The 15,560-nt window shown below is 39.3% G+C and overlaps 1 protein-coding gene across 1 annotated transcript in view; it reads left to right on the top strand.

The window, feature by feature from the left end:
- The first annotated feature begins 2,043 nt into the window (after positions 1-2,043).
- Positions 2,044-15,560, top strand: part of nhsl2 (NHS-like 2) — a 175,120-nt gene continuing 161,603 nt past the window's right edge. The window contains exon 1 of the mRNA XM_047385500.1: positions 2,044-2,782. Coding sequence (XP_047241456.1) covers positions 2,500-2,782 — 283 coding nt within the window. The 5' untranslated portion in view covers positions 2,044-2,499. The remainder of the gene's footprint in view (positions 2,783-15,560) is intronic.

The raw sequence follows: 15,560 nt of genomic DNA, 5'->3' as shown, positions 1-15,560 counted from the left end.
GAGATAGGCACCAGTTCCCCTGCGACCGTGTATGGATGGACAGAGGTTAATGCGCTCTGCATGTGGTTAACAAAAATAACTCTAATTTGGAGATTCTACAACCTCTTAAATTCTGCACAATTTAATGCAGTAAAAAAGGGTGAAATGAGGTCAAATGATAGTTGTTGGATTTCTTGCAGACAATATGAGCGGCGGGCTGCGGAAACTAGATGTGGAGCAGAGAGGAGGAAGTCTGCTGAGCGTCTCCCTCCACCCTGCTCACTCCAGAAGGCCATGTCATGAATGAGTCTCACCAACCACTTCTGTTGTCTTATTGTGCTCGGCCCTGCTCCTGTTATTGCTTTGTGGGGAAGAATTTCCCTTTGGGATTAATAAAGTATTTTTGAAATTGAATTGAATTGAAGAAGAAGAATCCCCTGTGGGAAGCAGGCGATGGGGGGAGTGTGGAGGGTTGTAGCAGGAAGAGACAACCCCCCCTTTAATGAGGAGCTTGTGACTGTGCTATGTGCTCTGATACCTCTTTGGACGTTCCGGACTTGGGTCAAGCTTCTGTGAAACTAATGTAAATAGAAACAGCAGCATGATGGCCAGTTGGAGTAAGAGGTGAAATTACAGGAAGACTGTTAGCTAATCCCAAGTAAAAAAAACTATCCTTCCACTGACCTTTTCATCAGTATGCTTGAATGCAATACTTGATAAACAGCCAGCTTATTTAACAATGACCTTTTTGTGGCTTACTGTCAGTGCCGGCCAAACTAGGCTTCTGCTTAGGGCTCCCAAACCATCAGTTATCTCCCATAAATTCTTGAATTTTAACACAGACCACAAATATCTTTTTTTTTTCTTATGTGTTTATTGAGAATGGGAGGATTAATACTTTTGATTTGAGGGTTTCTGCATAGATAAAATAAAAGATTTTAAATTGTTGGAATTTTCAATTTAATCTTTTAAGAACGTGGCAAAGAATAATCTTTATTGTTTGATTGTTGTGTTAAAATAGTTACAATCTGATGCTACAAGTTTAATCTCTTCATTGTGTTTGAGCACGGCTTGTTCACGAATAAATCACAGCAAATAATAACCAATAATCCGTGATTACTTTTAAGATCAGCCAATTAAACTTGGCCCCCTCTCCCAGATTCCACCAAATCTGTCTTGAAATGTTGTTAATGGTGGAGATGTTCCTGACAGGAGGAGGGGACCCAAATCAAATTCTGCTTAGGGCCTCATAAAACCTTGGGCTAGCCCGGCTTACCATCGATGTGGAGGGTGTCAATGATCGTCGACAGAACAATCCCTGTGATTGAATAGGTCATGACATGGCCCTTACATCACATATCTGTCTCAACAAAAGCTGGTTTTATTGATCATATTAATTGTATAATTTTCTGAGAAACTGAAAATTGTCTTCATAAAATTATTTGCGTTGCATTACATATTCAGTATAAGTTGATTTATTCTAAATAAATGAAATAAATCAACTTTTTTTTTACTGTCTTATTAACTATATCTTATATAATTTCCCTTGTCTTTGCTTCAGTTAATAAAGTCTACCCCTCTTTTAAACGGTGACTTCTGCTGAGAAGTTTGATCCATATTGCTTAATAATCAGCTACAATAGAGCCAAAAGTTATTTTAGCGCAAAAGTGTGAGAAAAACGTTTTACCATAGCTGCTCCAGCCATCCACCCCCCTGTCCACCCTCCACCATCCTCTGCTCTCCACCTCTTTCGCCTCAACTCGCTTCATCTTCTCTCCCTCCTCCAGACAGACCTTTTTCTTCTCAGGGACACTGTTGCGCTCTGAGTCAAGACGGCCTGAACCAGATCTGATCTTTGGGTGGTTGCCTTCAAAATAAAAGCACGCACCCAGGCTAAAAGACCAGGGGAACAAGAGTACGGCTAAAAACATCGCTTAACATGGGTATGTTTCCAAACATTAAAGGGCAAAACATTACAACCACACATTTAAATCCAAGAATAGGGTCTTTTGAAGCTCAAAAATGATTATATTTGTAAATGTATCATAAAATAATTTTTTTTTTTTTTTTTACTTCACGGTAAGGAAATGCAAGGTTCAGCTCCAGCCTCTGGTATTCAGAAGATTTTACATGACATAAAAACAAACTTCATCAAAATATTACATTTTATTTGTCAAAATACCTATTTCAAACACTGATTTTGAAGTTTCAACCGGATGTCTTTTATCTTACATTCTTTCCAACATGCCTAGCAGCAGCTGAGACTCTCCTTCACACACACACACACACACACACACACACAGACACACAAAAAGAAATTGCAAATCTGACTCGTAGTCCAACACAATGAGTGCGCACGACGCACAGCCCGCTCCAAAGCTCTCCAACAGCAGCGGACTTTTCCCTCCAGGACCATCCGTAGCATGTATCTCAAGGAGAAGGACCACGGGAGTATAACTTGACTATTACTGGAGTTTTTCCCCCCCTCTTTATGTGTGTGCATGAGTCTGTGGAGAAACTATGCCTTTCTGCAAGCGCACCATACTCCCCAAAGATGTATGCAAGCCCGACCGCGGCAGGAGGCTGCAGGCGGAGGTCGTCAAGGAGCTGGGGGACGTGTGCGGTTCCTCCCTGTGCTCGGTGTTGCGGCAGCTCTCGGATCTGTCCCGGCACTCGGTCAGCATCCTGGAGGAGCTGGAGGGGGATCTGGTGTCCGTGTGCCGCCGCTCCGGCGCGCTGGAGGGCAGAGTGGCCCGGCTGCAGAGGCACGTCGCCGAGCTGCTCAGCAAGCCCCCGCCTAGAGGTAAGAGGAAATTAAAGAAAAATTAAAGTGCTGGAGGTCAGGCAAAACACACCTGTAGTTAGTTTGTGTGGCTTCCAGCTGCGAGAGGAGCGTGCTTGTCAAACTGAAGTCATGCGTCTGTTGATGAGTTTATTGCTGAAGTTATCCTCGCATCTTACTGCTAAAGATGGAAGTTTTTGTCTTGTTTTTAGTTAACGTTTAATTCCTATAAAAAAAACAGGAAAGTGATTAAAATCTCGCATTAAACTTGAGTTCAGCTGATAAGACATGACTTTAAAGGAGGTGAATTGTTTATCTGTGTGAAATCAGGTATGAGGAAAAAAAAACACTGTGGGTCAATTCTGCATGCAAGCTACATTTCTACAAGCGCACATTGACTTTGACTCTTGAACTTTCTGGTTTCCAAGACGCTCCTGAAGGCAGCACGTGGGTGTAGCGAGAGAGGAATGTGAACTTGTTGGAAGTGCAGGGATGTCGTGCGTGCTTCCCCGTTTTGTCACCTTACCTGTCACATCAGCCCGTCTGGCTTCCTTCCCGATCTGGTGTCATGTTTTGTTTTCTTTTTCCACTCCAAACAAGCTGTGATGGTGTCATCGCCCAGCTGCAGTCTTAAAGGGAGCCATACACACTCAGTTTATACGGACTCTGTCACTCATATGTGATAAAGGGGATTTCATTTGTTCGTTATGTAAATTGTATGTGTAAAGTTTCTCATGAAAATTTCCTGTGTTTTCCTTTAAATCTCGGTTTTTTTGTGTCCTGTCCTGAAAGTGTAAGGAAATAGCAGTGCGGGACTGGGTGCAATACAGTGTCAGAGGCAGATTTGCTCTTTGAAAGACGAAAAATACAATAGTCCACCCGTTACACAGTTGATGTTATAAAGTTACTTTGACGACAGGCTTTTTTCAGGTACAGGCAGCAAATTGGACTGACCACAACAATAATAAAAAAGACAACGATGTCACGGATTGAGAGGAAGAAACTGTAAGAGTACGAGGGAACTGAGGAAATGACAACAATGACAAGCAAACAGCTTTAATAAAAGTTATAGAAATAATTGCTATAATGTAAAATTTTCAAAGTGCACTCACAGCTGTACTGGTTAACATAAGCAATACACAATTTCCTAGCCTGTTTCTTCTGTGTGCATGTAATTGTGTGGTTACACCTGCTTCCTTGTACTCGCCAGCCAGTTTATTGGGTACACCCTGTTAGTACCGGGTTGGACCCAATTTCTGCCATCAGAATTGTTTTAAGCTTCACAGCCTTGATTTAACACGGGTGCAAAAACATTTCTGACAAATTGCAGTCCATGTTGACGTGAAAGCTTCACACTGCTCTGTTGGACTGAGATATGGTGACCGTTGGGGTCACTGGAGGTCAGTGAATTTATTATCATGTTAAAGAAACTAGTTTAGGATGATTTGAGCTTTGTGAGATGGTGAATTATCCTGCTGGAAGTAGCCATCAGAAGATGGGCACTCTGTGGTCATAAAGGGGTGGACATGGTCAGCAGCAAAACTCAAGTAGGCTGTGGAGTTAGGGCCTATACCATTACACCACCAGCAGCAGCCTGAAATGTTAATACAAGGCAAGATAGAGCCGTACTTTTATGTTTATGCACAATTATGACCTGACGATAGGAAAGCTGCCGCAGATATCAAGACTCAATGGTTAAGCCATGTTAGCCTAATCTGTTATTGTTCAATTTAGTTGAGCTTCTGTGATTTTTAGCCTTAGTTGCCTATTCCTAGCTGATAGGAACCACACCCAAAATCCTCTTCCGCTGCTATAGCCATTGGCTTCAAGATTCAAAGTGTTGTGCGTTCAAAGATGGCATTCCTCATTCCTTGATTGCACCGTTCTGTCATCTCACACCAGTCTGCCCATTTTCATCTGATATCAACAAGGCATTTCTACACAACTTCTGCCCTGTTCAGATCATTCTCTGTAAGTCCAAGAGACAGTTTTATTTGGTGAAAAATCCCAGTAGATCAGCAGATTCAGATATACTCATACCAGCCCATCTAGCAAAAAAAAAAAAAAAAAAACATGATACATTTGCAGTCACTGAAATCTCTTCTTATCTGCTTTGATGCTCAATTTAGAGTTCAGTAAACCATCTTCTTTTAGATGTCTAAATGCATCTTAATGAATTGCTGCCATGTGACTTGGTATTTGTGGTAACAAGCAATTGCACGTAAACCTAATAAAATGGTTTTTACGTGATTGTGCATACTCTGACTTCATAAAACTTCCACACTAATGATTGTTGTTGACAGAGTAACCATTTACCTCAAGGTATGGTGCACTAACTGACAGAAAAAATACCTGATTTTTGTGTTTTGGGCTGGCCTGTCACCAGTCAGGGCCCTTACCCTTTGTGCACGTTTATTTTCAGAAGGTAACCCATTTTTATTGCAACTCAAGCACACACAATGCACTGATGTGGGAGGCTCTTGAAAGTGGGGAAGTTGAAGCTAAATCAGACATAAATCTGCACGACTCTGATAGAACTGAGCATGGACTCATCAACAGCTAAGATGTCTTTACTGGTTTCCGTGAAGTGGCTTGCACTAAACCGAAGGTCAGTTCTTAAATAATGGAAACGATATATTCACTTATCCCCTCTCCAACTCTCCAAACATAAAATATTGAACCTTTAAAAGTTAAAATGCTAAAAATGTCTAAAATGCTGGTAAACTATTTACCAACCTTAACTTGTAGGACTTTTTTCACATTTTGTCATTTTACAACCACAAACTTCTCAGGAAAATAGGAAAAATGTGGAAGAAGGTGAGACCAAAAGTGAACTTTGTACCCTATGTGCAAAACGCTGGGTTTTCAATAACTAGCACTTCAGATTACCTTGAGCACACCATCCCTATGGTGAAACACTGTGCTATGGGGATGATTATATATATATATATATATGTGTGTGTGTGTGTGTGTGTGTGTGTGTGTGTGTGTGTGTTAGAATGGTCCACTCCAAGTCCAGACATAAATCTAATTGGGAGCCTTTGGCAGGACTTGAAAATGTTGTTCACAGGCGTTCCCCATCTAATCTGACTGAGCTTAAGCACTTTGCAAAGAAAAATGGGCAAAAATTCCAGGCATCATCTACAAAGTTTACAGAGACATTAACCCAAAAGAAATGCAGCTAAAACTGAAGGAATATGTGATTCAACAAGTATCGACTAATGTTTTTATTTATTAGTTTTTATAAATTATTATTACTGTTATTATTATTTGTAATAAAAAATGAAAACGTGTTGTGCAACAATAGGTCTGGTTAGGCTATGAATAACTATTAAGAAGCGCCAATGGTAATAAAGTTAGTAATTTTGATCAAAATTACTAACTTTAGAACAATAGATGGAATTAAATTGTGCACTGGTGCCCAATACACTGGCCCCACATGTATCATTTATCTTCTACTTGACAATTATACATTATAATATACTATTTTGTTTTGATCCATCACATGTAATCCAGATTAAGTAGATTGATTGTCATTATAATATATGTAAGAAAATACTTATTTTTTAAGTATATTCGCCCGTTAATGATTGCAAACCTTTGTGGATACATTTACTAAGTGCTATGAAGGCGCAAATACGATAGTATAGCTTTAAATGTTTACCCCACAGCAAAAATGGCAAAGCTAACAACATTTCCTATGCAAGTTAGGTGCAGCCCAGATGGCATGATGGCAGATTTGCACCGTAGCTGTAAGATCTGCACAAACTTAGCACTGGTTTCCCTCTCCTGCTTGCATTATAGCTCCCAATAGTGATCAAAAGAGTAAAGCAAGAAGGCTGCTAACATGAGGCAGCCAGCAGCACACACAAATGTGTGTGTCTGTGTGTGAGTGAGTATGTATAGTATCGTAAGAGAAAGAGAAACACAGTTTAAACACAGACCAGATGCTGAGCTGGAAAAGGGAGAAAGATAAAAAAAAAAACAACAACTCGTCCTTTAGTTGACTTCCCAGAGATCTGTGTGTGTAGGTGCTCCTCTCTGTGTTGGGAGGCATCATCTTAACTCTTCTTCTCAAAATTCTGCGTGGGCTCTTTCTGTATCACTAACACGTGGGCAGAATCACACGGCTAAACAATCAATACAAGCATTTTGGGCCTTCATCTCTCACCGCTGTCCTTTCTTCACCGCCTCTGTTTTTTTTTTAAGATAGTAAACACGGATGTTTATATCATCAGCATAACGAGGCGAAATGTTTGGCTTGTTTATTTATTCCCTGCTGAATTTAACATCTCAGCAATAAAAGCTTATATGGATGGTAATACATCAACAACTTGATAGCACTCATGGGATTGTTAAGGTATGAAAAACCAAAGTATTGCAATATTTATGAAAATGTTAAACAAAAATGTTTTTTTTTTAAATACAGAAGCAATTATTACTGCTGCTGAAATGCTACAACTAATGTTATCCATAACATCTCTTTATTGTTATCTTAATACAGTAACTGACCCAAAACATAGACTAAACATCAGGTAAATTTAGTTGTGGTTTAAAGGGTCTTTTTTGTGCAGTATATTATAAGCTAATATATGACAGCCATCTATAACAAGCTGGCATTAGCTAGGTGATTAACTGGGCTATCTGCTTCTGTAGCCAGCCTGCAGTCAGACATGCTCCTAATGGCTTTCCAACTATAGTTTTTTTTATTTTTTATTTTTTAATGTGTCCTGTCTGGCAGAGTAGCGCTCAGAATTATTGTCTGAGTGCCAAGAAGAAGCCCAACAGATTTTTTTCACAAGTGGAGCATTACAACTAATGCTGTAATGCCCCGCTTGATATAATATATATAAAAAAACTTCTTTAGAAACTGATTTGGGATCATTTCAATTGCAATGGACATGAAGACGGAAACAAAAAGGGAATAAATAAAAGAAGCAAGAAAGAGAGGTGGGGCCAAAAGGAAAAAAAGGGAGAGAAGGAGAAAAGAATAAAGGAGAGAAAGAAAGATTAGAGAATACAAGATAACACCCTAGAAGACTGCTTCTACACTTGCAGAAACATATATAACAACACCAATGTTACCGAAAAGTGCATGGTACTTATGAATGCAAGATGTATTTGGTGGTAACTGTATCTCAATATAAAACATCTGTCTATCTGATAACACCTGAAGATAGATTTAGCCATGGACCCCAAGACCCTGGGCCACATCACCCCCAAGCAGAGACCAGATAGAGCCAGGGTGCCCAGGCCCCGGCAAGCACCCACCGGGAGTAAGCTGGCACACACCAACGCACCCAGCCCCGGACCACGAGAACCACCAATACACCATGGGCAGAGACACCAGCCAACGGCAGGGAGAATGGCGGGGAGGAAATAGGCCCCACGTTTGATGGAGGCAGCCCAAGACCCAACCTGACACAAAAACAGGCGCACACAGTCACAACCACACCCGGAGGTTGTCCCCTTCTATCTGGGGTGGAGCCCAGACTAGTGCTGGCACCACCTGAACCAGAACGACCCCGACCCCCTGCTTCAACCCCAGCCCCCAACGATCCCCATCCGGAGAGGGGACCATGAACAAAAGAGGGGTCTACCTGGTCCCAACGAGACTGCCAACCAGAGCCGTCCCAAGACGAAACAGTCCCAACCCCCTCAATGAATTCCAATCTCAGCCCCAACTATAGTTTAAATCTGTAGTTGGGTGTTTTCACGCCTATAGTTTATTTACTTTGGTCTGAATCAGTTGAAGAGTTTGTTAACTTGTAACTTTTTCTTGTGGTTCGTTTTTTTTTTCACTTAGAGAAAGTTCCAAGTGAACCAAAACTGGTCACTAAAAACCATGTGAGAACATTTTTTATTGCTCTGATGTGTGCAGGGCTGGATCACCAAATGCAAACACAGTTTAAATGGACTAAACAACTCAGGTGTGAAAACATCCTTAAGTAAAGTGACAGGTCATGCTCCTTTAGTTTCCACACCATGACTGTCTGTGTTTTTATTTTGGCTTTTAGCTACAAAGAACCCTGTACCTTCAAAAGATGTTGTATTGAGTATCGATTATTTGTCTTAGCATTGGTATCGAGAAATTTTAGTATCATGACTACAAAGTCATGATAATACAAAGAAAGAAGATTTAAACAAGGTATTATGCATTTATTCAGTAAAAGTTCCACCCATATTTATGTATATTTACAGGTCCTTCTCAAAATATTAGCATATTGTGATAAAGTTCATTATTTTCCATAATGTCATGATAAAAATTTAACATTCATATATTTTAGATTCATTGCACACTAACTGAAATATTTCAGGTCTTTTATTGTCTTAATACGGATGATTTTGGCATACAGCTCATAAAAACCCAAAATTCCTATCTCACAAAATTAGCATATTTCATCCGACCAATAAAAGAAAAGTGTTTTTAATACAAAAAACGTCAACCTTCAAATAATCATGTACAGTTATGCACTCAATACTTGGTCGGGAATCCTTTGGCAGAAATGACTGCTTCAATGCGGCGTGGCATGGAGGCAATCAGCCTGTGGCACTGCTGAGGTCTTATGGAGGCCCAGGATGCTTCGATAGCGGCCTTTAGCTCATCCAGAGTGTTGGGTCTTGAGTCTCTCAACGTTCTCTTCACAATATCCCACAGATTCTCTATGGGGTTCAGGTCAGGAGAGTTGGTAGGCCAATTGAGCACAGTGATACCATGGTCAGTAAACCATTTACCAGTGGTTTCGGCACTGTGAGCAGGTGCCAGGTCGTGCTGAAAAATGAAATCTTCATCTCCATAAAGCTTTTCAGCAGATGGAAGCATGAAGTGCTCCAAAATCTCCTGATAGCTAGCTGCATTGACCCTGCCCTTGATAAAACACAGTGGACCAACACCAGCAGCTGACACGGCACCCCAGACCATCACTGACTGTGGGTACTTGACACTGGACTTCTGGCATTTTGGCATTTCCTTCTCCCCAGTCTTCCTCCAGACTCTGGCACCTTGATTTCCGAATGACATGCAGAATTTGCTTTCATCCGAAAAAAGTACTTTGGACCACTGAGCAACAGTCCAGTGCTGTTTCTCTGTAGCCCAGGTCTGGGGAATGCGGCACCTGTAGCCCATTTCCTGCACACGCCTGTGCACGGTGGCTCTGGATGTTTCTACTCCAGACTCAGTCCACTGCTTCCGCAGGTCCCCCAAGGTCTAGAATCAGCCCTTCTCCACAATCTTCCTCAGTGTCCGGTCACCTCTTCTCGTTGTGCAGCGTTTTCTGCCACACGTTTTCCTTCCCACAGACTTCCTACTGAGGTGCCTTGATACAGCACTCTGGGAACAGTCTATTCGTTCAGAAATTTCTTTCTGTGTCTTAGCCTCTTGCTTGAGGGTGTCAATAGTGGCCTTCTGGACAGCAGTCAGGTCGGCAGTCTTACCCATGATTGGGGTTTTGAGTGATGAACCAGGCTGGGAGTTTTAAAGGCCTCAGGAATCTTTTCCAGGTGTTTAGAGTTAACTCGTTGATTCAGATGATTAGGTTCATAGCTCGTTTAGAGACCCTTTTAATGATATGCTAATTTTGTGAGATAGGAATTTTGGGTTTTCATGAGCTGTATGCCAAAATCATCCGTATTAAGACAATAAAAGACCTGAAATATTTCAGTTAGTGTGCAATGAATCTAAAATATATGAATGTTAAATTTTCATCATGACATTATGGAAAATAATGAACTTTATCACAATATGCTAATATTTTGAGAAGGACCTGTATGTGAAGTGCAGCCATTGAAAATAGCGTCAGATTTTTAAACACTAGAGCTGTTTCTGTCACGTAGATTGGTCTAAAACTTGACAAAAGTTAAAACTTGACATGTTGCCCTTCTGATTTTATAAATGACAGGGCAGGAATAAAATCCAACCTCTTCCAATCAGGTGTGCTTGATATTTGTGCAAATAATTTCTGTTAACAAATATATTCTATAGTGCTACACTAAAATTTATAAACACCATTAATTTCTCCAGTCAGATGTTGTTCTTAAAGTTTTAAGGAATGCATCGTAAAGTCCAAACAGATGAGAAGTACTTAAAAATATTTTTTATTATCCGGTGCTAATCAGCCCTACATGCTGGACCTGATGGTCGTGTTGCTTCTGCAGATATTTAGTGCAATCTGCTTTGTGAATCCAGTGTAGAAATAAGGCAGATAGCGCAGGCTAAGCATTCAATAAAAATGGACCAGATCGCACTGGTATGAAAATTATTTTTCCATATGTTCAAATAGGTTAACTATTGTGATACTACACTGTAAGAGAGAAGCTACATTTATGAATTTGTTTAATTTGGTTTGACTTGTGCACCGGCAAATCTCCATATAATCTAACAACTCCATTGGTGCCAATGTGTAAAACGTAGGGGTGGAAATAAGTGGAAGGAGTAAGGGGTGAAACAGGACTGATCTTTCTTGCTCAGCATGACGTCAGGTTGGCTGGTCTGCATTAAAAATTTTTTTCACAAAAAGCAAAACTAATCCCTATAACTGCCATCTGCTTTATTTTTGGTTAGGTTCAGATATTTGAGGGGTTTCAAATTTGTAAACTTAAAAACAGTTTACATTGTCCCCTTCCTTTATGTGCAGAAAAATAACTAGCGTTTCCTAGAGTAACAACCACTGACATTCCCCTGTCCACCTGCCAATACAAGGAAAATCTACACTGAAACACATGTTCCAGCCCCAGATGAAGGGAGTTTTTCCACCCATTTCGGAGTTTGTACAAGAACCAGATCTTCTCGGGCTGTTTCCAGACAAATGTATGCAGATGATCACCAGGGGGATTGAAGCTGGGTTCCTCTGCCTGAGGACAGGAGGAAGAAGTCGCACTGATACAGAGAGGATGTTGATTTTAACTTAGGAAAGGATGATATCAGGAGGGAGTGCGTGCATGTGTGTATACTTTCCACTGGAAGTTGTCACTCATAAAGGCCTGAACTTGAGGACCTTACCCTCTAAAACACAACCTCTGAAGCGTTCTCACACTGGACTTATTTCCTGCCACGTTCTGTTGGCTGCTGTTCACCATAATGGGACAAAGTGTTCCGAGCATGTCGAAGAAAGTATAAACGCCTCCTTTTTGTGCTATTTTCCACTAGATTTTTTTAGACTGTATCTCTTGCATGGCACCTTGTTTTACAAATTTTTATTCTAAATTTACAAACTGACCTAATTTGGAAGAATACTGAAAATAGAATTATCTGCAGTCTTAGAGAATTATGTGTCTTTGTCAAAACCATTAAAAGGAAAGTTTATATTTTCAAAGAGGGTTTCTGTTAAGTAGTTATGAGCAGTCAATATCTTACCCGCTGTAGATAAATCACTTCAATTTAATGAAACAGAGATTAATTGTAGTACTAAAGGCTAGCCAGTGTCAAACCAGAGCTAACGTGAATTTCTGCCATTTTAAAATAGCATAAGTCTCAGAACAGTCATGGTTTTTTATACATGTGCATATATATTATGTTTGCAGTAGATTATTAATAATATAGAAGCCTTTAGTTATAGGACTGTCATAGGTCATGGTCCGTAACTATGTCGATCCCATTATGTTTGTATTAGATGGTTATTTTCCCAAATGTCGATAATTATTTATGTAAGAAATGGACGTATGGAGGTAGGAGGTGGTGTGCCACGAACGATCTTCCTGTGTGAAACATGTACCGACAATGGAACATACGAAGCATTTCTGGTCAGAATAACTGCCTGTTACAAATGTGATGTAGAAGTGGATTTGAATTCTTCAAATAGCCATAAAAATATGTAAAGGAGCACATTGCACATATCTATCCAAGTGAAGAGTGTTTAATTGATTTAACTGCCTTACTTTTCCATCTGGTCGATACTGTGGTTGGATTTGCAGTACATGTTTCACACAGAAAGGTCATTATTACGGATCATTATAAATAACCACAGACTTGAATGACATGAATAACACTAAAGCAAAGGTGATGTGTTATGATTTGGGGTTGTTTGGTTTTTGGTTTCTGGTTTTTCTTATGTTTTTCACAGTTAAGGTTTTGACTCGTTCTTTTATTATTATTCTTCTTAGATTTTGAATCATGCTTCAGTTATTTTCCTGGTCATGCTTTAGTTTTGTCGTCTTGTTCATGTTTTGTTCAAGTTTGGTTTTGTTTGTATATTAGAGTCTCTGTTTTTGCCGCAGTCACGTTGTGTTCTGTCTGTAAATTAAGTTTATTCGGTTCACCTGCTCCAAGTTAATCTGTCTCCTTGCTCCACCTGGTTTTCACTCCATATATACACACCTGTTCAGTTAGTCGTCGCGGAAACATTTCTCATGTTCATGTCTTGTTCTCAGATCATGTCTTGTTTTTTGCTCATTCCTGCCCGTTTGTTGTTTTGTTCCTGCCTCTTGCTGTGAGTGAGTTTTTTGTTATTACATCTTTTGCACTTACCGTCACGATGCCTGCTTGTCTGCATTCTGGGGTACAATATCTCGTAAACCTTGACATGATGGCTGCTTTGGGGTTTATAAACCAGTATTAGTGTAAACCCCTGTGACATTTTTAGGATCTGAATTTTGTTTAACACTACACTAATATTTTATTGCTTACCCCACTCTGATTTGCCATTAGATCTTAAGCAGATTGAAGCTCCTGCAATTAAGATTTATTAGTAATAATGTTTTACCAGAACCCCATTCCAAATCTATTCAAATTCCATCTGAACTATCCCTTTAAATTTAATAAAAGCTATTAGTAAAATATGAATAATCAGGATATTAAATAAAGCAGACTGCTTTGTGTTTTTGATCTGTATAGAATTAAATATCACCTTCTGTTTTAAAAAGAAAGCTCTACTCTTAGGCCTTTATTTAGGAAAGGCTTACATCTAGTTTGTATGTAATTAAGCTTACGGCTTATCTTCTGGGAAATCCTGGATCTGAAGTGGTTGTTGAGGCAACAAGAGAGAATCCTTCTTCCTCCTCTTCTCCTTCCTCGTTCTCACAGGTATCTAACGATTCAAATTTCCTACCTCCAACTCTGAAAACCAATGCTGTGGCAAACAGGAAAAAGAGAAGCACAGCTGAAAACTGTAAATTCAACAAGGTTTGACTTGATTTTTAACCACCAATTTTTAACTTTTGACATCTCAGCTCTTAGGCTCAAGTTTTATAATCCCACACAACTTTTTTTTAAAAAAGGAAACAGCCTGTATCCAAGATACAGGCCGTGTACCTCAATATTTTTTTTTTTGTCAAAATGTTCAGTTCTCCTCATCCTCCCCCACTATCGCTCTCTTCCTACAGGCAATGATTCAGAGGCTATGGAGCAAGTTCCCTCCATCACAGAGCAGGAAGATAGGCTTTTTACTTTTTTTTTTACTTTTGAATGTGCAGCTACTAAAATGCCAGAAGTGAATTTGACCAGCAGATTCTGAAAATTAAGGTGGAACTATTCATCATTATATATACACTGGTATTGCAGTAAGTTTGCTTTATTTCCATGCAGAGTCCAGTTTTTTTTTTAGATTACACAAATGTAATGTTTTGGTCCACATGCATATGGTAAATTGGGGAAATCTATTTAATGCTCATTATGTAGCTGTGTTTATCTCTTAAAGTTGTTATTAAATGGTTTGCACATGGCTTTATGTTTCCATACAAGAGCATCTCATTAGAAAAACTGAATTATAGCTTTCAGCTAATAAAAAATAAAAATAATCTTTCTCAAGAAATTTGAAGATTATATTAGACAAATAAAAAAAAAGGCTTTTATTGCAGAAATGTAAGTTTAGTGAGACACAAGTCTATGTTTGATACAGTATAGCCACTACTAAGTTCTTGGTTAGTCTGTTGCTCTGTTGAGGCGTTAAAGAAGCATGGATTGCTTTAAATAGCACCCTTCAGCTAATCTGCACGTGTCTCTCATCTTCCTTTTGACAGTACCCATTGATTATATAAGACTGTGGTTATCCCACCTGCTTGTGAATCCTTTACTACCACACTTTTTCCCTTCACTCAACTTTCCACTGATATTACTGGATACAGCACTATGTAAACAGTCAGCTTCTATAGCAGTAACCCTTTTCTGGCTTACCCTCCTTGTGGAGAGTGTCAGTGACTATCTGCAGGACAATCACCATGATTGTGTATAACATAACATTTCTTAATTATCTTATGTAATATTCAGTTTTTCTTGAGAACCTAAATTTTGGGGTTTAATTTGCTGGAAGACATGCAAATCAAAATGAACACAAAACCATCCCTAAAACATATCACTCAGGTTAGTATGAATATTCATAACATAGATATATAATATACTAAATATTATGTATTACTGAAAAAAAGGAACTTTTCATTCATATTTTAGTGTATAAAGATGAACCCATATATTGATGTGTTTCCTGTAGGGTGGAAAAGTGGCAACTGTGCTCTGATAGGTCAGTTCAGTATGCCATATTGCGTTTAATGGGCTGAATGTTTAAAAACAAAAAGACAGTTATTTTCTTGTTACAACAGATGTAATTTTCTCATTATTTATCATGTTAGATTGTTCTTGTAGGTAAATACCTTAGTATCCAGAGATGCAAAAACAATGTGGAAGAAGATTGAAAGGTTGTAACATGTCTGAAATTCACTGGCGTTTGAAAAAACTCACTATCACTGTTGTGAAATACCGTTCAAATATATTATTAAAAACTCATTTGTGTGTTTAGATGTGTTCTGTTTTGTGTATTTCATTTGTAAATCTTAACCGTCATTCTGTGGGGCTGTAGGAAAAGTCGTTTCT

The sequence above is a fragment of the Girardinichthys multiradiatus genome, chromosome 14 (assembly GCF_021462225.1).
Source record: "Girardinichthys multiradiatus isolate DD_20200921_A chromosome 14, DD_fGirMul_XY1, whole genome shotgun sequence".
Classification (NCBI taxonomy): Eukaryota; Metazoa; Chordata; class Actinopteri; order Cyprinodontiformes; family Goodeidae; genus Girardinichthys; species Girardinichthys multiradiatus.
The sequence above is the reverse complement of the archived record's forward strand: the minus strand, read 5'-3'. Positions and strand labels throughout refer to the sequence as shown.